Raw genomic sequence first — 21,464 nt, forward strand, 5'->3', positions numbered from 1 at the left:
CCTTCTTCTTCTTCTTCTTCTTCTTCTCTCTCTCTCTCTCTCTCTCTCTCTCTCTCTCTCTCTCTCTCTCTCTCTCCCCCTGAAACTGCCAGGACAAGTTCTGGGCTCTCTTCAGGATGAGAGACAGCTGTGGGGAAAATGGGTCTCTGGGGATGGGGCAAGGGGACCCAGAGGATCCAGCAAAGACCCAGTGTTGAGAGAGGCCATAAAGGAGGGAGGGGCAGGGCCTTGGGAGCTTGGAGGTCCTGAGGGCTGCTGAAAGGTAATTAGGAGACAGTCCCCTACAGTCTGTCTAGCCTTGGGGTTTGAGTGCCAGGCAACTGAGGAAGGATTCAGGCCTTAGAATCACAGGAGTTTGAGTTTTGAGTTCCGTCTCTCCTCTGCCATGACCTTGACACAGTACAAGCTGTACACTAGTCTCTTCCTCTGTTGAGGGAGTTTAGAGAAATGAACTCCTTGAGATGTGGAGATTTGTCACATTATCTGCCTTACTGGATGCTGAGTTTAGTATCCGAACGTAGACGGTGTCCTGCTGAGCACTGAGAGACTGAGGCAGCCAAGTAGCCTTGCTAATGAGTCTAGGGTCCAGATGGGTGTGTGGAGGGAGGGCTCAGAGTCCTGGGTGGGCATGAAGGGGGCTGAGGGCTGAGAGACAAGGCTCCTCCTCTGAACCATGGCTTTCCATTTCTACACTCAACTCCACAGAGTTCCCAGAAGCGAGGGTCACTCCTGAGGGGCTGACCAGCGAATGAGGAGCCACCAGGGGTAGCAGAGGATTTGGGCCGACTGAAGAGCCTTCAGGACTGATCCCAAGGCAGCCTTCAAGCCCTCCCCTCAGTTCAGTACAGAAGGAAGATCCCTCCTGTGTGCATCTGTGAGCATGTGTGTGACAGGTGCAGAGGTGGGGGCTGAGGGAGGACTTTTATACATTTTGTACCTTTGTAACCAGAGAGATATGCTTATGTTATTTTTCAGCTTTTCTGTCTCCCAGGGGTCTCGAGACTGGGCTAGGAGGGGGAAGGGGATGGGAGAGAGACACTCCATTGGGCGCTTAGCTAAGCGTCTGCTCTTTCATTTCATCTTACAGCAGAGTGAACTGAGTCAGGCCCACCTGCTCTTTCCCCTCCTCTTCCCCACATTGATCTGAACGTTGTTGTTGGGGCCCAGGGTGCAAATTTGATCTTTGCATTTTCTCCTTGATGCCCCTCGGCCAAACTCCTGTTGGGGGGGGGGGGTTGGTCTTGGAAACAAGGGTCCTCCACCCTCCTCCCGAGGGCTCACGTGCTCCACTCCTCCCTGTGGGTGTGGATATGTATTACATGGAGTCCCTGCCGCTTACTGCCTTAAGACCTAGGACTGATGCTGCAGGTGCTGGTGGAGCAGCAGAAGTCATGTTTACAGATCAAGGCTTCCCTTTCTCCCTTGGGGAGGGACTTGGGCCTCTAATCAGACATTCCTGGGGGGGGGTGGAGGGGAACTCCTTTGTCCCTCCTTCACTTGGTGCCATTGGTTCATTATACTGTCCCCTTGAGGGATGAGGGGGGCAGTGAGCAAAGGGAGCAGAAACAAGGGAACCCAAGACCCAGAATGTAGGTGCCACCGCCTCTCACTGCTTACAGGATCCTCCCTGGCACCAGGCTGCAGCAGTGGCTGCTCCACCTTCTGTTCTTCCCTTGTAAAGGGAAAAGTAACTGTTAGGATCCTGTTCACAAAACTCTCTCTTGTTATTTGTCTGATGTCCAGTTCTGGGGACTTTAAATTTTTGTTCCTTTGTTTACAGATCAAGATTATTTTTTTAACATGGTTGGGTTTATTTATTGTTTACAGCTTCAAACATTGAACTTACACACTTTGTTTATAGTTCAGAATGTTTCTCCCCTCTTTGTTTACAAGTGAAAGGTAGAAAAAGTGGGGGAGGGGCCTAAAAGACCCACCTGTGATGCCCCTGGACCTGGCCATCTTGAGGTAGGCTTTGAATCCCGACTTTTCCCAGGTCAAAGGTCAGCTGAGTCTTCTAACAGCTTGCCCCAAAAGTGGCTCAGGACTGGGGTTCTGTGCAGATGCCACCCACCCCTACCCTGTGCTTACTCTTGGGAGGCAGTTTCTGAGATTCAAAAAAAATCCCACTTCACTGCCTGTGCCAAATCCCACCAGCCAGGTCCCCAGCTCTCTTTACCCAGACTGACCCCTGCCCTTGAAGGGCTGAGAGGCCTGTCGGTTGGGAGAGTGTCCTTGCTATGTCCTAGGTTCTGTAGATGCCCGTCTCTGGGGTCCCCTTCCAACAGTGGCCCTCTTTCCTGTCTGTGTAAATTGTTCCGTGAAGCCGCGCTCTGTTTTGGGAATAAACTTCTATAGAAAACACTTGTTCCTCTTTCTGTCTCAGCTGTAGGATGGCTGTTGAGAATGACTCACCCAGAATGACCTTTGTAGGAATCTGAGCTCCCCTCCTCCAAAATACCCAGTTATTTTTAGCCCATTTCATGGGAGATTTGGACCAGGTTCCCATTTCTTTCTGAAATATGGCCTCTCACCTTGTGACTGAAGTTGGAGCACAGGAGCTGCGCCAAGAGAAGCCACTTTCCTGGACTAGGCAGTCATATGAGAGTTTCCTTAATATCCAGAGGCTGACATTTGAGGCCCTGCCCATTGGTCACACCAAACCTAGACGTTCCCACTTCAGTTCCTGCCTTACCACCCACATTCTGACCCTTCCTGGTCTTTTCTCACTTGGATCAGGCCAGAGCTTGACCACACCCTGAGGGCCCTTCTGAGATATGGGTTGAGCTTCCAGACCTGGAAAGGATCCTGAATGCTCCATTTCCAGTCTAGGGAGCCAGGTGTGAAAGTGAAAGGGGGGCCTTAAGAAGCCACCCATGGTGACAAATACCTTTTTTTTTTTAAGATTTATTTATTTATTATATGTAAGTGCACTGTAGCTATCATCAGATGTTCCAGAAGAGGGTGTCAGATCTCATTACGGATGGTTGTGAGCCACCATGTGGCTACTGGGATTTGAACTCAGGACCTTTGGAAGAGCAGTCGGTGCCCTTACCCACTGAGCCTTCTCGCCAGCCCGACAAATACCTTTGATCTCTTCTTTTACCCAGCACTCACTTGGCAGAGGCAGGTGGATCTCTGTAGACTAGTCTGGTCTACAGAGAGTTCCAGGACAGCCAAGGCTAAACAGAGAAAACTTGTCTGGAAAAAAAGAAATGGAGGTGGAGTGGGGCTGGTCTTGGTCTTCTGTGCCAGGTCTCAGAAGGAAAAATCTGAGGGTGATACTCACAGTTTGGTAGTCCCTGAGAGACCCTACAGACCTAGATCTCCCACAGTTGAGGCTGGGGCCCCTGGTTGCACACCTAGGCATCCAGATCGGTCAAGAATGTCTCCTCTGCATAAAGTGGGAACCTTCTACAAAGCATACAATTAGGTCCAGCCACTTAAGGACACAGGCATAACACTGGCTAAAGCGTAGCGCTGGTCCTTTGTTCCAGTCCTCCAGTCTCAGCAGAATGCTCCAGCTCCCAGCAGGTTAACAAGAATTGCAGGCAGGGACAGAAGCTAGGCCGACGGGAAGGAAAGGGTTAAAATTTTATTCTCCGGGCTCGCCCCGCCCAGAGAGTATGACTTGGATTCTACCCCCAGAATTCTGATTGGTCTGATCATGCACATCCTAGCGGTGGAGCTTGCGGCCGGCCAAGTTCTGGGCCTGGAGCCACCTTCTAGCCGGTAGTGGCCTCTTGGGGGAGCTTTCTGAAAAGCGGTACACGAGTTACCCTCTGAGTGAGGGCCATGGGACTTCCCGATGGGTCCGGTGAGTTGCAGGGCGCTGCCCAAATTCTGCGTGCCCGCGAAGCGCTAGTATTGTGACTCCCGGCCTGGGTCAATTCAGGAAGGGAACCGCCAAATCCCCGACAGGCATTTCCCGTCTGCGGAGCCTTAGTTTACCGCCTTGCCGATTTTCCGAAGGAGGTTATCCATCAATAGCTAGGGATGGGGGTGGGATCTGGCGCGACCCCAGCTCTTGAGGGTTGTACTGAACGTCTCTGGAGTGCTAATAAGGGCGCTGCAGGGAAGTTGCTGCCTGCCGAGGAGTCCTGGCACGGGAGGTGTGCCAGCTGGGCGCATTGGGACTGGGAGAGAAACCGCTGCAAGACAGGCCCTAAACAGGCGGTGGACCAGCCGCGGCCTGAGTCGGCGGGGTAATGTGCAATTTTGTCGCTGCCGGCCCTTGTGCCCTCCCAAAGGGAGGTGCCAAGCATCTAGGCTCCGCCCTCCAAGGCGCGTGCCGCCTGGTAAGGGGAGGGAGCCCTTTAAGAAGACTTGAGAGATCTTGAAGGAGGGGAGAGGGGCCGCTGAGATCTCCTGGAGCCTGCGGTGCAGAGAATCTCTGAAGATCTTCCTTGCGTCTGCACTGCTCCCTCCTCCAATTGGATACCCAGGTTAGAGAGTCTTCCCAGGTGAGTTCCTACCCCTCTGGTGGAATTCTTTCCCCTGGTTATAGCCTCTCCTAGATCAGAACTCACAGGTGAAATCTTTCCCACAGGCTAGCCCCTCCCCTCTGCCCACTCCAAATTTGTTTCCCCTGAAATATATTTATAGAGAGCTGCATTACATATGGAGGCACCCCCCCCCCCCCCCAGATCAGAGTTTCATCTGAGAGACCCCCTCAGATCCTATTCTCTGGTAAAGTCTCCCACTTCCGAGAGAAGTGCCTCCCGATGAGAGATTCCCACACCCCAGGTCAGAACTTGCCTGGCTGGTGAAAACTTTCAGGGCAGAGTTCCCTCCAGGTTGGATTGGCTTCCAAAAGCTCCTGTTCCCAGGTGAAGTCTCTCTACTTCGAGTGGGAGCCTGTCTCAACTCCCTGGAGGTGAGAGTTTCGACCCTGGAGTCTTGCTGGATCCTGTCCTGAAACTGGAGGGCAGTATTGCTTACAGACCTCTGGTTTGCTAGGTCTTATCTGTCAACTTGCTCTCAGCCAACAAGGTTGGGCTCCTGGTGGAAAAGCTGGAAAGGGGACTGGACAGGAATTGATTCAGGGAAGGAAGCCAAGGGCCTGAGAGGTAGGGGCTAGGAAGCGCAGTCAGTTTGGACCTGGACCCAGACCTGGACTTGGACTTGAAGTGGTACTCGGGGCTGGGCAGCCACACCTGAGCTGGATGTGTGGGCATGCTCATCCATCTCTCCCTTCCGGAGAGACTTTGGCCCAGAAAGAGTCTTCCAGCAGCCAAAGTTCAGATACTGCCTCTGTCAGGGTGTGAGCACGGGGCCCTCAGAGACCAGCAGGGTTAGCTCTACCCTTGATCTTTGAGCCCAGAAAACTCAGGTATGTGGCTCTGTGGTCCCAGGTAGAAGTTCTATTGTATGTCTGTGGTCTCACCTCTCTAGACCAAGGGACACATCAGACGCAGGCACTCCTGTCTGCAGCCCAAGAAATGGAGCTGCAGAGGAGAGACTACCATGTGGAAAGGCCATTGCTGAACCAGGAGCAGCTAGAAGATCTGGGGCATTGGGGCCCAGTGGCGAAGACCCACCAGTGGCGAACTTGGTTCCGGTAATGATGAGGGAAGAGGTTCTGGGGGTTCTTTCAAGGCCCAGACAGTCCACCCTGTAACAGACTTTTCTCGGTTCTAGATGTTCCCGTGCTCGGGCCCATTCTCTTCTGCTCCAGCATGTTCCAGTCCTGGGCTGGTTACCCCGGTATCCTGTGCGTGAATGGCTCCTGGGTGATCTGTTATCTGGCCTGAGTGTGGCCATCATGCAGCTTCCTCAGGGTGAGCTACCTCCAACCTCAGGGTTGCAAGTTCTGTGGTCTGTGAAGTGCCAAACCAGAAGCCAAGACCTCTGCTCTTGGAGCTATGACCCCCTGAGCCTAGGGCTTGGATTCTCTCTACCTTTTTGATACCCTGTTCTTCAAGTCTGCATTGTTACTGTTTTATCTCCAGGTTTGGCCTATGCCCTCCTGGCAGGATTGCCTCCTATGTTTGGTCTGTACAGTTCTTTCTACCCCGTCTTCATCTACTTCCTGTTTGGTACCTCTAGACACATCTCTGTGGGTAAGTGGAGTCAGGCAACCCTTTCATAGAGGGCAGGGCAGGACAGGTTAGAGAGGAAGGAAGTAGCCTATGAATCACCACAAGCTGTACTAGGAAACTATAGGGATTCTTAGGTTCTGAATATCTCAAAGCCCTGGCTTCAGGGTGAAAGATCTAGTCCTTGGGGCTGGGAAGTTCTTAAAGACCTGCCCAACCTGCCCATGATCCAGACTTCCCCTGTCCCCTCCCCCTGAAGGGACCTTTGCTGTAATGTCTGTGATGGTGGGCGGTGTGACAGAATCTCTGACAGCAGATAAGGCCTTCGTGCAAGGCTTGAATGCCACAGAGGATGATGCCCGCGTGCAGGTGGCCTACACACTCAGCTTCCTGGTCGGCCTCTTCCAGGTACGAAACAGCCATCCTAGCGTCTGACTTACACTGTCACCCTCTCTGATCCCCCACCTGCCCTTGGCTGTGCCAGTGACTTCCACCTCCCCTGACTTTCCCCGGCCACCCAACAGGTGGGGCTGGGCCTGGTACACTTCGGCTTTGTTGTCACCTACCTGTCAGAGCCTCTGGTCCGCAGCTATACCACGGCTGCGTCTGTGCAAGTCCTCGTCTCTCAGCTCAAGTATGTGTTTGGCATCTCACTCAACAGTCACTCTGGGCCACTGTCCGTTATCTATGTGAGTGAGGGTGGGGGCAAGGGTGGGTAGGCAGGCTGTGCCCTGTGACCTTGAACTCTGGCTTTAACAGTACCACTTCTCCTTAGACAGTGCTGGAGGTCTGTGCCAAGCTCCCTGAGACTGTACCCGGCACCGTGGTCACGGCGATTGTGGCAGGAGTGGCCTTGGTGCTGGTGAAGCTACTTAATGAGAAGCTGCATCGGCGTCTGCCCCTGCCCATCCCTGGGGAACTACTCACGGTTCGGATGCCAGGGGATGGTGGACAGGGGAGAGGGCGAGTGAGGGTAGACCTGGCCAGTATACCACCTCAAGATACTTGAGGGCCACTGCAAGGGTGTGGAGGAGCTTGCAGGAGAAAGATCTCTCTTGGCTTTTTACCACGCTTGACCATATATCCCCTTCCTTAAGTGGCAATGTTTCTCTCTCACCCTATTTACACCTTCCCATTCCTCAGAAAAAGATTCTGTGTCCACCCCACCCCACCCCTGTGGATCCCCAGATGGTTCACCCTCTTCCATTATACGACCAGTACCTTCCTCCCCTAACTCTGCCCCATCCCCACAGCTCATTGGGGCCACTGGTATTTCCTATGGTGTAAAGCTGAATGACAGATTCAAGGTCGATGTGGTGGGCAACATCACCACAGGGTAAGCTCTGGTTCTGTCAGGGAGGGTGGGGTAGCTAGAGTTGGGCCATCCTCTGACCTCCCAGGTGTTCCTCCCAGGCTGATACCCCCGGTGGCACCCAAGACAGAGCTGTTTGCAACGCTTGTGGGAAATGCCTTTGCCATTGCTGTGGTGGGCTTCGCCATTGCCATCTCACTGGGGAAGATCTTTGCCCTGAGGCATGGCTACCGTGTGGACAGTAACCAGGTCTGTGCTGCAGGTCTTTGTCGGGGTCTTGTACATGCCACAGATATGTGGGCCCAGATGATAGGAGTGGGGTAGACTAAGGGTAAGGCTGGACTTGTAAGTGACTCGGCGTAGAACGGGATGCTGGGCCAAGTATTGGAGGCCGCTGACTGAGAATGGGGTTTGGGGGTGTGTCAGCCTAAGCATCCCTAGCAAGTCTTCTTACACAACTCGCCCCACAGGAGCTGGTAGCCCTTGGCCTCAGTAACCTCATTGGAGGCTTCTTCCAGTGTTTCCCCGTGAGCTGCTCCATGTCTCGAAGCTTGGTACAGGAGAGCACGGGAGGCAACACACAGGTAGGCCCCGGGTATGAGCATGCGTGTGTGGGTATATATCCATCTAGACATGCAAGCTGTTCTGCCAGGGTGCTCCCACCCCGGGCGTGCCTTCACCCTCTGCTTATGCCTACCCTGCAGGTTGCTGGAGCCGTATCTTCCCTTTTTATCCTTCTTATTATCGTCAAACTTGGGGAACTCTTCCGAGACCTGCCCAAGGTGAGCCTCTACCCCTCCCCGCCAGGCTTCATGGCCCCACATTAGTCAGTTTAGTCCCGTTGTAAGGGGCTCGGAGATACAAGGTTAAGCTCTTGGGGGAGGAAAATCGGGAACTAGAGGTCAAAGGTTAGAACTTTCTAATCAGCTCCAAGGGGATAAGGTTGGTGTGGTGGTAGTTGGTTGGAGGCTGGGCTCTGCCCAAGTGCTTGGCCAGTCTGGGTGGGTCATGTCTGGATGGTGGAGGCTGTCAGTCTCTAGGAACCTCTCAGCAACCCTGATGACATTCCTCCTTCTGCCCCAGGCCGTCCTGGCTGCTGTCATTATTGTGAACCTAAAGGGCATGATGAAGCAGTTCTCTGACATCTGCTCTCTTTGGAAGGCAAACCGAGTGGACCTGGTGAGAAGCTTGGGAGCCCAGGACTGGGCTTGGGTCCTTTAGTACCAGTGGGCCCTTTGACCCCTGCCCTTTTCTTATCAGCTAATCTGGCTGGTGACCTTTGTGGCCACAATCCTGCTGAACCTGGACATTGGCCTGGCAGTTTCCATAGTCTTCTCCTTGCTGCTCGTGGTGGTCCGAATGCAGCTGTGAGTCAACCATTTTTGGTACCCCCTAATTCCAGCCTGGTGTGGGAGTAAGTGTCACACCAGCTCTTCACACGCACAGCTTTCCTTGCCTCTCTGGGGGACATCCCAGGAGCCCTCATTGTCCTCTCATGGTCTTTTCTTTGTCTTTGCCTTTTTTTTTTCCCCTTCCTCTCTCCTCAGGCCCCATTACTCCGTCCTGGGGCAGGTGCCAGATACGGATATTTATAGAGACGTGGCAGAATACTCGGGGGTGAGTGGCAGGGGCTAAATGGGGGTGGAGTGGGGCAGACAAGACAAATGGGTCCTTTTTAGTTCCCTTCCACATGGACAGGAACACTGGGAGTGGGGCAGGGAAAATGGCTCAGTGGATCAACTGTTTGCTGAACAAACATGAAGACCTGAGTTTGGATCCTCAGCACCTAAATAAAACGTCAGGCATGGCAGCACACATGTCTGTAACCCTGGTGCTCAGTGGTAGTGGCAAGAAGGTCCCTGGGGGCCTCTGGGCAGCTAGTGTAGCCCATTGGTTAGCTCTAGGTTCAGTAAGAGACCCTGTCTCAAAAGCAGGAGGAGCCATGGAGGACGACACCCGGTGTCACCTACTGACCTCCATATGCAAGGTCCACACCCACACACACAGACGCGTGTACACACACACTCTCTCTCTCTCTCTCTCTGTCTGTCTTCTCCAAGAGTGGAGAGAGAATACATGAGACTAGAAGTACTTTGTCTTTGGATCTTGGAATTTGAAGTGAAGAGTCTGAGTCTGTGACCCCACTCAGGCCCTAAGTGAATAGGATCCGTCTTAGAGCCAGAAGCACAAACCCTAACCTGGGTCAAGAGACTGGAGGAGCAGGGAGGGGGCACAGGGTGTAGGGGAGCTTTCTTGGTCTGCTCAGTGGGAATGCCAGGTTCCCAGTTGCCAGTTTATATTCTTAAAAAGCCTCGTGCCGTGTTGTGGGAACAACAGTTGTGTGAGGCTCTAGAATAAAATAAGCTTTCACTAGGGCCCAGAGCCTTGAAGGTCAGCTGCAGGACAATGAACAGAGTAAAGAGTAGCGGGATCAGGTGTGGGAGAAGACATGAGGGAGCAGCCCAGCTGCGTGTGGCTGGGAGGTGGCCTGTGTGCTATAGGTCCAAATGTCCAGGAAAGCTCTGGGCTGAGGCTGGGAATGGAAAAGAGCTGGGGAAGGTGTGAGTGAACGTAGACAGGTTCCCCTGTCTGCCTGCAGACAGCAGCGTAGGGCAGGGATAGAAGACCCAGGGGTGGGAACATAACCATGGATGGGTCTGAGCCAAACCCCAAAACTTGGTGAAAGGAAGTCGGGAAAGACAGGACTTTCGTAACACGGGGAGCAGGAAAATTGCAGCCAGGCTTACGGCCCAGGCTCCCAGGAGGGCATCAGCTACAGGCTGGGGCAGAGGCTGGGTATCAGGCTCTCTGAGAGAGGAAAGCCGAGTAAAGAGGATACAGTGGGGAAAGCTCAGCCACCCTAATCCCACCTCATCTCCAGGCCAAGGAGGTCCCGGGTGTGAAAGTCTTCCGTTCCTCGGCCACGATGTACTTTGCCAACGCTGAGCTCTACAGCGACTCTCTGAAAGAGAAGGTGAGGCCGGGGTCCTCGGCTTGGAGCGTGTGCGGGAGGGTCTGAATCTCCTTATCTGCCCAGAGTACCAGCCTCTGCCTCTGACTTGCGTCTCTAGTGCGGTGTGGATGTTGACCGCCTCATCACCCAGAAGAAGAAACGAATCAAAAAGCAGGAGATGAAGTTAAAGCGAATGAAGAAAGCCAAGAAGTCCCAGAAACAGGTGGGGTCCCCTCAGCAACTCCCTCCTGGCCTAGCCCTGCTGTGATCCCATCCCTGCTGTGTTCCCAGCCCTGCTGTGCTCCCAGCCCTGGTCTTCAGTCCTGCTGTGCTCCCAGCCCTGGTCTTCAGTCCTGCTGTGCTCCCAGACCTGGCCCCTAGTCCTGTTGTGCTCCCAGCCCTGCTGTGCTTCCAGCCCTGGCCCCCAGCCCTGCTGTGCTCCCAGACCTGGCCCCAGCTGTCCCCTCATCTTTTGTCCTTGTCCCATTTTCTGACTCCTGTCATTTGTCATCACCACTCTGTCCTTCAGCACCCCAGGGACGCTGTTTCAGCCCCTAGGAGGACAGAAAGCTCTCGAGAGTCCACCTTCCTCTCCTGTAGTAGTCCCAGCATGAAGCACGGCATGTCCCATTCACTGTTAGAACTTCCTCTCAGGCCTGCAGCCTAGGTCCTCATGTGTCTCTTTGCCTAAAGCCAAGGGCAATACCAGGCCTGCCTGGCCTGGTTGTCACATGGCAACCTTTCTCTCCACCTCTCGTCCCTCTTAGGATGCTTCTTCCAAGATCTCCTCAGTTTCCGTCAACGTCAACACCAACTTGGAAGACGTCAAAAACAATGACGTCGAAGGCTCTGAAGCCAAGGTGAGGCTAGAGTGGGGACCATCCAAGAACCACAGAGATGGGGGTGCCCACATTTGTTGCACGAGGAAAGCCAAGACCTGCTAAGTGTGGATTTGACGGTGTTGGGCTAATGGTGGATGGGAGGAATGGGGAGAGCGCGGATGCTGCAGGGAGACCTTTGTGATAGTGAATTCTCCTCTGGCCCTTGTCTGCAGTCTCAGACTGACCTAGATGTAACAAGACCCCACAGTCTATGCTCATGGGTAGAAGAAAGAGCTTAGTAACATTGGGCAAGTCTAGGGGTCAAGAGTGATGGCAAGTTTAACCAAAGACTCAGAGAGGTCAGGGTGTAAGGCACATGGGTGCCTGTGGCCAACCTCTGGCCCCTAGCCACTCTACCCTGTTTGGCTAAGGATGGGATGCGATCTCCCAGCACCCTCCTTTCATGCACCTTTATTAAGCTTTGGCCCAGGAAGTAACAACACTTTATGCATGTTGGGGGTATGTTTTCTTGTGTCCCTACACGTCCCTCCTGTATTTATAGATCCACATGTCTCTCCTATCACCCCATGTCTGTGTCCTTATGTGTCCCATACATGCCTCAATATATCTATCTGCATATCAATATGCACGTTTCTGTCTGGCTCTGTGTGTCACTGTATACTATGTACGTGCCTTTGCTCTAACATCGATGGCCCTTTAACACATCTGGATCCCCTGCAGGTGCACCAAGGGGAGGAGCTGCAGGATGTAGTCGCCAGCAATCAAGAAGATGCCAAGGCCCCAACCATGACCTCACTGAAGTCCCTGGGCCTGCCTCAGCCAGGCTTCCATAGCCTCATCCTGGACCTGAGCGCCCTCTCCTTTGTGGACACCGTGTGCATTAAGAGCCTGAAGAATGTAAGGAACTGCGGACAGGCTCCGGCCCCTCAAGCCTTCATGCTGATCTTACCACTTGCCTCTCACCTTCTGGCCACCCCACCCCCCCAACAAACCAAGCCCTCTGAGCTCCCCCACTAATCCTTGCCCAATTGCCACCTCTCTAAGGCCAGCCCTCTTTGTTGCTGCAGATTTTCCGTGACTTCCGGGAAATTGAAGTGGAAGTGTACATCGCAGCCTGTTACAGTGCGTTGATGGGGCCGGCGGTAACAATCCGGGCAGAGGGTGGAGCTCTTCTGCTTAAGGGTTTATCAAACAGCATAAGGAAAAAACTCTTTTTCTGAAACAGGAGGTCAGGGATGAATCAAGAAATAGGGCTAGGGCCGGGCAGTGGTGGCGCACTTGGGAGGCAGAGGCAGGTGGATTTCTGAGTTCAAGGCCAGCCTGGTCTACAGAGTGAGTTCCAGGACAGCCAGGGCTACACAGAAACCCTATTATGAAAAACAAAAAAAACAAAAACAAACAAACAAACATAAATAGGGCTAGGGAGATGGCTCAGTGGATAAGAAGGTTTGCTGTCTACATGTGAGGACTTGAATTCAAATACCCAGCACCCATGTAAAATAAGCCAGGCATGTCTATGCATGCCTATTGTGCTAGCCTTTGTTGAGTGGAGCCGTGATTCCCAGGAGCTACTTGGTCAGCCAATAGAGCTTCAGGGTTAGTTAGAAACTTGTCTCAAGGGAATAAGGTTTAGAGGGATAAGAACAGAACATCTGATATCCTGGTGTGTCTTCAGGGTGCAAGTAACCTACACACACACACACACCATATACAACACACACACACATACACACACCACACATACACACCATATACAACACACACACGCATACACACACCACACATACACACCATATACAACACACATACACACACCACACATACACACCATATACAACACACATATACCACATATCTACACCATATACAACACACACACCATACACACCACACATACATATCATATATATCACACATATACCACATATCTACACCATATACAACACACACACACACACAGACACATGCACACACAGGAGGCATACAGGAGTTTCAGTAAGTAGCAACGAATTCTCAGGGTACCTGGGGACCCAGTCTCCTGGTGGTACTGCATGTCGTCAGGACCTGCTCCTTGTCCACAGGTCCTGTGGTCACCCAGCTTGAAGCTGGAAACTTCTTTGATGAGTCTATCACTAAGCAGCATGTCTTTGCCTCTGTCCATGACGCTGTGACCTTTGCCCTCAGCCACCGGAAGTCTGTCCCTAAGAGCCCTGTTTTGGTAAGCTGCCTCTGCTGCATTGAGTAGTTTTTGTTAATCTATTGCTTATCCCCACCCTGACCCCAACTCCAGGAGGTTGATGACGGTGCCCAGGGCTCTGGCCACGTTGAACCCATCGCTCTTCCCCTCCTGCCTGGAAAAATTTGTTTGAATGGGGAGATGTGCTATTTGGGAGTTCAGATATGTCCTCCGGAAACTGACTGGAACCTCCTCTCTTACCCATGCAGGCCACCAAACTCTGACTCTGCTGCAGGAGACTGCCTACCTCTGGAGGTTGTGACAGGTCACCCTCATGAAACCCCCTGCCTCTGGGCCACCTCCAGGTGCCACCTGGGACTCCGTTCCATGTACCTGCACATACAATTCATGGATGGATGCCCTGGGACTCCCCAAGTTCAGTGCTACAGGCCTGGGGCAGGGTATTGCAGTCAGGCTGGCCTTGGCTGGGTGCTGAAAAGGAGCTGATGTGGGAATACAGCTTTGGGAATAAATGTGTCTGTCCAACTTCAGGCTCTGCTGTGGCATGGTCAGGGTGTGGCTGGGGTGTCGAGTGGTCTTCAGCACAGACTCCCAATCCTTCTTATAAACCCTAAGGTAGACAGAACTGGGGTGTAAGATTCGGGGAGATCAGGGACAGGCAGAGAGCATGCTGAGTCGGGCAGCGGTGGCACCCAGGCTAGGTAAGTATTTTATAAGCTTAAGGTTCTTGTCAGCTTTACAGACAGTCCTTTAGCTCTAGCTGGAAAAAATAAATGGAATCAAAACTGTAGATCAGGACAGAGCCATTGTCAGGGATAAACCCAGTTAAGAGGCAGGGTGAAGTTGGTGTTTCTGAGAGATGTAGAGTGAATCCCTGAGCTCCCAGCTAAAGAACAGAGCCATTCACATGGTCTGCTGCTGGATTTAAAAAGTCAGTGTTATGAACTGCCTACTCATAGAGCACTGGGATCGGCAGAGCATGTTAGTCAAGAAGCGGCTGACTTCAGGCATAAAACAGCAACATATGTTGGTCCCTTGGGCCACTGACCCCGTGATGGGAGGGATTGGGCAGTGGGCTCCTAAGCAGTAAAAGGGAGGGTAGCCTCATGGGTTGCCTGGTGGGTTACACATGGGAATGCCCAGAGAATGCAATACCCACATCTCCTGCCCAGAACTCATGAACTTCACTATTCATCAGGTACGCTCCAGGCACGGTGCTAGGTACCGGGCAAGTTCCCAACTGTAGACAGAGGCTTCCTGCCCTCCAAATTACCCAGGCACCCTTGCCTGGGCCTATTTATCATGGCTTTTGCCTGTGCCTGGCACCAGAGTGTTTACAAGCCATTTGAGCTCCCGTCAAAACTCAGAGGAGGAAGGCAGTGTTTTTCGTTCATCTGTTCTGTCACGCTCCATTCTGGCACTGGGTCTGGGTGCTCGGTAAATATTGTTTGAATGAAGACCTGGAGCCAGAGGCAGACCTCAAACAAGAACTTGTCAGGCTGGCCTCGGATGGGTTCTAGGAGGAAGCCGGTATGTTTTTATAGTTTGAGAATAAAGATGATTATGTAGGTAGCCAGAAATGCTCTAAAGAAAATAGCGTGTGTGTGTGTGTGTGGGGGGGGGGGGGTCAATGCTAGAGGAGGACGGACTCTACCACCAAGGTAGTCATGGAGGGGTGACGGCAGTATGTGAGGCTCTCTCTAACCTTGGAAAGGTGACTTTCTAGGAGGGAAGCCATGCTCTCTCAGCACAAGGAAGGGTGGTGAGGGAGGTCTGAGTGAGGCAGGGACAGCAGCCAGCAGAAAACTTCAAGGAAGCCACACTTGGAAGTGCTTGCGGAGTGGAGCTGAGCTGGGTTTCAGAAGCTCCCCTGCGCTCTGTTTTACCAGTTGCTAGAACATTGGACCTTAAAGGCAGCAGGGTGCTTAGATTAGGTAGGGATGATAGGAGGGTTGGAGTCCATCCCCCAACTCCCCATCATCTGGCCAAGCTGTATTTTGAAAGGCCATGGGCCCAGCTGGAACCTGCTGCTGCCTCAGAGCTGGGCCTGCTCTTGGGGGAGGGGTGTTTGCCCGTTGCCAAGGTACCGGGGTTCCGGCTCCTCGAAGTGTTAACAGCCATGCTGTACACATTGCTCTTAGTGCCATCGCTGTTCCTGTTGGTGATGCCTGTCCCTTGCCAAGGCTGGTCTAGGCCCCTCTGGTACCAAGTAGGGCTGGACTTACAGCCCTGGGGCTGCCAGCCAAACAGTCCGGATATCTGGGGCTGCCAGCCAAACAGCCTGGATAGCTGCAAGAACAGTCTGGGTTGCCCTGGCTACTGGTTGGGCCTGGGAGGAAATCGCATCTACCCTGTGGCTGGGGTCACCATCACCACTACCATGTTGCTGGTTGTCAGCCGTGTGATACTGCACCGATGGCGAGCTAAGGTTGCTAAGGGTCAGGTGAGCACAGCTCCACTCTGTCCTCTGCAATTCCTGCTTCTGCTCATGCCCCCTGGGCCATGCCTCCCACTCAACCTTCTTATTACCCTGGCTTAGGGCCTGTGGGCTTCCTGCCTGATCCTGCCCTCATCCCTCTGACCTGTTCTTGCATCTCCACAGAACCTATGTCTACAACCAATCCATCCCTATCATTCCTTAGGACTAGTCCTCTGGTCCATCTGTCCCCATTCCCATTCTTCATCCAGCCACCATGGGCCCCAGGGCCACCTAGCCTCTGGAAACCCAGTGACCCATTCCCCTGTCTCCCCATCCTCTTTGGCACTTCCCCACATCCCTTCTCTCTAGCTCCACTCTCACGCTGGTCCCTGGCCCTCCTCCACCCTCAAACTGGTCCTATATTTCAGCCCCCAGCAGTAACCTCAAGCTCCGGCAAACACTGGAAAGAACAGCCCACTGTCTCAGACCGCACTCTGATCCTCAGGGTCCTACACATGCTGGACGCCATCCTGCTCCACATTGAGGGCTACCTGCAGGGGCTGGATTCCCAACAACAAATTCAAATAAAAGGGTCTCCCCCTCAGTCTGGGTGACCCAATATATGCTTCTCTTTCTCCGATTGTTGTCAAAGATCAGCTCTGATGTTCAGGGTAAACGGAGACAGGGCATAGGAATGCTCCTCTTTTTTGGTCCCACAAAAGAGATCAGTGATCAGTGAAAAAAAATTCTACTCTAGCTTATATACCCCAGCAAAATCTTTCAAGCAGTATAGGAATAATATGATTACATTCTATTTTTCTTTTAGTGAATGATTATAAAACAAAACAAAACAGTAGGTTCCCCAATACCTTTACATGAAAAAACATTTTGCATATTACAGGTTAAAAAAAAAAACACAAATTATTCCCAAGAACCCATATACATCTGTAACTAAGCAACTTGTTAGATTAACATGGTATGAGCAAGCAAGGTAAGTTTCTCAACCAGTTTGTCTTACTGGCAGGCAGCATTTCGTGATTACAAAGAATCTATTTTATTATTTATCTTAAGTAATCCTATAACTATTTAAAAGACTCACAAATCTAAACTTTTATATAAAAACCTACTTGAAACCCTCAGGATGCACATCTACTCATCAGCAATTTTTATTAAACCATATCAGGAAGCTGAGGGCAAAAATGGATACAAGAAATTAATCATCACCAGTCCAGCCGCCAATCTAGCTAGATTGTTCTTGTTCTCTGACCTCAAAAAGTCCCCAGCTCAATAATATTAAGAGTGTGTTTTTCAAGCCGGGTGTGGTGGCGCACACCTTTAATCCCAGCACTCGGGAGGCAGAGGCAGGCGGATTTCTGAGTTCGAGGCCAACCTGGTCTACAGAGTGAGTTCCAGGACAGCTAGGGCTACACAGAGAAACCCTGTCTCACCCCCCCCCCAAAAAGAGTATGTTTTTCTGAACTTCAAATTATTCCCTAAGATTTTCTACATCAGAGCCAGTAGCAAAAACATCTCAAGCTAAGTTCACTAGCAATTTGTTTTTCCAAATGCTAAGGGTGGCAGTCATTGCTGACAATCTCTATCTCTAAGTTCTTCCTTCTCTAGTGGGTGATAGAACCATAATCTGCTCCAGCAGCAATGCCAGAGAGAGATCAGGCATTAGCACTGTGAGTGCCAGAGATACTGCTCAGTGAGGACTGGAAGCCCCTTTGAACTTTCATATAATTCTTAAATTAAGAGGGATGTGAGGGCCAGACAGTGGTGGCACACGCCTTTAATCCCAGCACTTGGGAGGCAGAGGCAGGCAAATTTCTGAGTTCGAGGCCAGTGTGGTCTACAGAGTGAGTTCCAGGACAGACAAGGCTACACAGAGAAAACCTGTCTCGGAAAAACAAACAAACAAACAAACAAACAAACAAACAAACAAACGAACAACCCAAAAAAACCAAAGAGGGATATGAGGGCGGCAAGCAGAGAAGAACTCCATAACAGCATGAAGCCCTCAGGACATAACTGTTTTCAGGGAAGGGAGCAGGGGATTGTAACATTTATCCTTTCTCAGGTCTCTGACAGAGTTAAGGACTAGATAGTTATACTCTCACAATTAAGCTTAAGTTGTTTTAGGACCTAAGAAGATGTTTTTGAATTAGAATACAAGTTATGATAGAAAATGATTTAGATACAATACTCTGAACTCACCAGTATAGGAGAGATGATAGAATACTCCCTGTAAAGTTGCCAAATATAAATGGACTAGACATTGTGGATGTAACTCCTACCTGACACTTTTCATAATTGTTTCATATTTGTTCCTACTGTATGTTGTCTATTATTATGAAAAAGTCTTTTTTATTCAGACAAAAAGGGGGAAATGTTGGGGTTTGGTCTGGTGCTTCTTGTATTCCTATGCTATATTTTATACCCCAAGATCTGGTTGCCCCAAAGACAAGCAAATTCCCACACACACCAACCTTTGTTGTGCAAACCTTACTCCCCAGTTCCCCGTTTAAAACCATTGGTTAGGGGCTGGGGAGATGGCTCAGAGATGATTAAGAGCACTGGCTACTTTTCCAGAGGACCTTGGTTCAATTCACAGCACCCGGCCAGCAGCTCATGACTGTAACTCCAGTTCCAGGAGAATCTGGCACCCTCTCACAGACATGCAAGCAAGCAAGCAAGCAAATAAAAAAAAAAAAAAAGGCTACAACCAGTTACTAGGGAGAATAGGGAAAACGTGGAGTCTGAGTTACCAGGCTGGGAGTGGAAGGTAGGGACTATGAGGGAGAAGGAGACAGGAGCCTTTGTGGTTGTGCTAGCCAGTGGGCTGCATTCCATGAGTCTGTTATTTCATGAGCTATTTCTCCTTCATGGCCCTTGACAGATTGTCAGCTGGTGCCAGCCTGTGTGTGTGAGGGACCGTCTAAACCCTGGCCTGTTTCCACTGTTAGAGGTTTGTTGAAGCTACAGTGCACAGGATAGGTAGTCAGGTAGTCCTGGGCATCACTGCCCTCTCAGTGGGGGTGTACCCCCTCCTTTGTTTCTAGCTCTGTCCTTGCCTCTTCTCAGGGAGGAGGACAGGTAAAATCAGGACTTAAGGCAGAAACCACCAGCTGGCTTCCTGCTCCGTGTTTGCATGCCCCTCTTCCCAAGGGATCACCACTCTGGGTACCCAGCCCTTAGATCCTTGACTCCTTTCCATCCTCCCAATTCTAACCCCATCGTCACACTACCAGCTCAGACCCCTAGAGCCCTAAGTTCAGGCCACTCAGGCATCCCTATCTGCCTTTATCCATGTGGCAATGTCAGATACACTCTTGTCTGAGCAGCTCCAAGGTCCCTATAATAAGAGTGAGAACTACTGGGCATGGTGGCACATGCCTTTAATCCCAGATTAAATTGAGAGGCAGAGGCAGGTGGATTTCTGAGTTTGAGGTCAGCCTGGTCTACAGAGTGAGTTCCAGGACAGCCAGGGCTACACAGAGAAGCCCTGTCTCTACAAGCCAAAAAAAAAAAAAAAGTGAGAACTGAGCTACCTCAAAGGGACCACTCCCTCCTCTCCTTCCTTCCTCTAACATGGGTGAACGGGTTGACTGGGTCCCAGGGAGTAGACATTTTTAGAGTACTGTGTTTTAGAAAAGGAAATTGCAATTACAAATTCAAAGAGAAGCAGAATTCTATCAAAGTCATGAGAAAAGGGCTAGGACTGGGGCTCAGCGGCAAAGCACATGCTTAGCATGCACGAGGCCTCGTCTTTGACTTCTCTGACAAGAAACAAAATGAGAAAAACCACAAGTTTAAAAGAGGCCATGAGGCCGGGCGTGGTGGCACACGCCTTTAGTCCCAGCACTCGGGAGGCAGAGGCAGGCGGATTTCTGAGTTCGAGGCCAGCCTGGTCTACAGAGTGAGCTCCAGGACAGTCAGGTCTGCACAGAGAAACCCTGTCTTGAAAAACCAGGAAAGAAAAAAAAAAAAAGGTCATGTGTGTGCTTTTTTGAGACAGTCTAAACCCTGTGGCCCTGACTGGACTTGAACTTGCTGTCTTCCCATGCTTCCTCTTTCCAGGTGCGAGCATCACAGCGCATGCCCCAACACCTGGCTTTAAAGGGGGCTGTCACTTGACAGATGTTGTGATAGTAGATTCAAAAAAAATCATTTGTGGCAACTCCTGACATCCCTGTAATGCTTCTCTGCTACGGGTTATGGTTCTTTCGGTTTGTTCTGTTCTGTTTTAAGACAGAGCCTTGGTGTGTAGCCTTGGTAACCTCATATACACCATGTAAACCAAACTGGTCTTGAACTCTGTCTGCCCCTGCCGCCTTCTAGGTGCTGGGTTTAAAGGGGTGATGATTTCTACATAAGATAACTATAAACGGGGAGATGGTTCAGCAGGTAAAAATGCTTGCTGTGTAAACCGGACCACGTGAGTCAGCCCCAGGAACTCACACGAAATCGAGATGCAATGGCATTCATATAAAAGCCTAGCACTTTGCCAGGAAGCCGTGGCACATGCCTTTGAGGCAGGTGAATCTCTATGAGTTCAAGTCCAGTTTGGTCTACAGAGTGAGTGCCAGGACAGCCAGGGCTACACAGAGAAACTCTGTCTGGAAAAAGCCTAGCACATCTATGAGATGAGAGGCAGAGGCAGGAAAACTGGCAGCCAGGAACACATGGACATGGACACACTAGTAAGGGAAGCGAGAGAGACTGCCTCAAAATGAGGTGGAAGCGAGGGAACTGACTCCCAAAAAGTTATCCTCAGGCCCCGCAATTTCACTGTTTGGTATACACTGGCCTCCTCATGTTCTGTCTCTGTCTCTGTTTCTGTCTCTGTCTCTCTCTCTGTCTCTGTCTCTCTCTCTCTCTCTCTCTCTCTCTCTCTCTCTCTCTCTCTCTCTCACACACACACACACACACACACATTATAAATAAGCAGTTCTGGTTGGAGAGACAGCATGGTGGTTGAGTATGTCGTGCTTTTCCAGAGGACCTGGATGAAGTTCTCAGCACCCACATCAGGTGAATGACAACTCACTGTAACTCCAGTTCCAGGGGTTCTGACACCCCTAGCCTCTAAGGTCACCCAAACTTATGTACACATACCTACAGACACCCAGAGACATGCACACACAATTAAAATTAAAATGAAGCTTAGCTTGGCTTATATCGGCACTCAGGAGGCAGAGACAGGTGGATCTCTGTGACTTTCAGGTCTATAGAGTGAATTTCAGCCCAATCAAAGCTACAGTGAGACCCTACCTCAAATAATAATAGCAACAACAGCAAATTAAAATCTTCCTATCCTTTATTTTATTTTGTGGGTATGGGTGTTCTGCCTGCATGCATTCTGTGTACCACATGTCTATCCTGTGCCCAAGAGGCTAAAAGAGGTGTTGGATCCCCTAGAACTGGAGTCACAGATGGTTGGGAATCACCGTATGGTTGCTGGGAATTGAAGAGCTCTACTTACAGAAGAGCAACCAGCACTCAGCAACCACTGAGACATCTTCAGTCCCTAAAATTAACTTTAAAAAATGTGTATATTTCCTCTTACCCTCTTACTCTCTTCCCTCTCTGTCCCCCTCTCCCCACTCCACTCCCTCCTCTCTCTCCACGTGTTCATGGCTGGCCTCTACACCTCTCCTCTCCTCACCTTGCCTCCCCTCCCCTCCCCTCCCCTCCCCTCCCCTC

The 21,464-nt window shown here is 51.2% G+C and overlaps 3 protein-coding genes across 5 annotated transcripts in view; all 3 read left to right on the forward strand.

The window, feature by feature from the left end:
- Celsr3 (cadherin EGF LAG seven-pass G-type receptor 3) overlaps positions 1-2,361 on the forward strand; it is a 27,125-nt gene extending 24,764 nt beyond the window's left edge. For both annotated transcript variants that reach the window (XM_021171694.2, XM_029481928.1), the window contains exon 36: positions 706-2,361. In XM_021171694.2, coding sequence (XP_021027353.1) covers positions 706-733 — 28 coding nt within the window. In that variant the 3' untranslated portion in view covers positions 734-2,361. The remainder of the gene's footprint in view (positions 1-705) is intronic.
- Positions 2,362-3,666: 1,305 nt separating this feature from the next.
- Slc26a6 (solute carrier family 26 member 6) lies at positions 3,667-13,869 on the forward strand. 2 transcript variants are annotated; one of them, XM_029482086.1, is made up of 21 exons: positions 3,667-4,460; positions 5,392-5,557; positions 5,638-5,777; positions 5,949-6,059; positions 6,295-6,443; positions 6,560-6,724; positions 6,811-6,963; positions 7,289-7,371; positions 7,449-7,596; positions 7,818-7,931; positions 8,052-8,129; positions 8,431-8,526; positions 8,608-8,714; positions 8,895-8,964; positions 10,229-10,321; positions 10,419-10,523; positions 11,068-11,160; positions 11,863-12,039; positions 12,210-12,264; positions 13,224-13,360; positions 13,588-13,869. In XM_029482086.1, the coding sequence occupies exons 2-21, from the start codon at positions 5,439-5,441 to the stop codon at positions 13,600-13,602; spliced, it is 2,208 nt and encodes a 735-aa protein (XP_029337946.1). In that variant the 5' UTR covers positions 3,667-4,460; positions 5,392-5,438; the 3' UTR covers positions 13,603-13,869. The 2 variants fall into 2 exon arrangements, with proteins under 2 accessions (XP_029337946.1, XP_021027423.1); XM_021171764.2 differs by having other exon boundaries at positions 3,683-3,814; positions 13,588-13,856.
- Positions 13,870-15,387: 1,518 nt separating this feature from the next.
- On the forward strand, positions 15,388-16,385 carry Tmem89 (transmembrane protein 89). The gene is made up of 2 exons (XM_021173278.2): positions 15,388-15,782; positions 16,187-16,385. The coding sequence occupies exons 1-2, from the start codon at positions 15,459-15,461 to the stop codon at positions 16,370-16,372; spliced, it is 510 nt and encodes a 169-aa protein (XP_021028937.1). The 5' UTR covers positions 15,388-15,458; the 3' UTR covers positions 16,373-16,385.
- Positions 16,386-21,464: the final 5,079 nt, after the last annotated feature.

This window comes from Mus caroli, chromosome 9 (genome assembly GCF_900094665.2).
Source record: "Mus caroli chromosome 9, CAROLI_EIJ_v1.1, whole genome shotgun sequence".
NCBI lineage: Eukaryota > Metazoa > Chordata > Mammalia > Rodentia > Muridae > Mus > Mus caroli.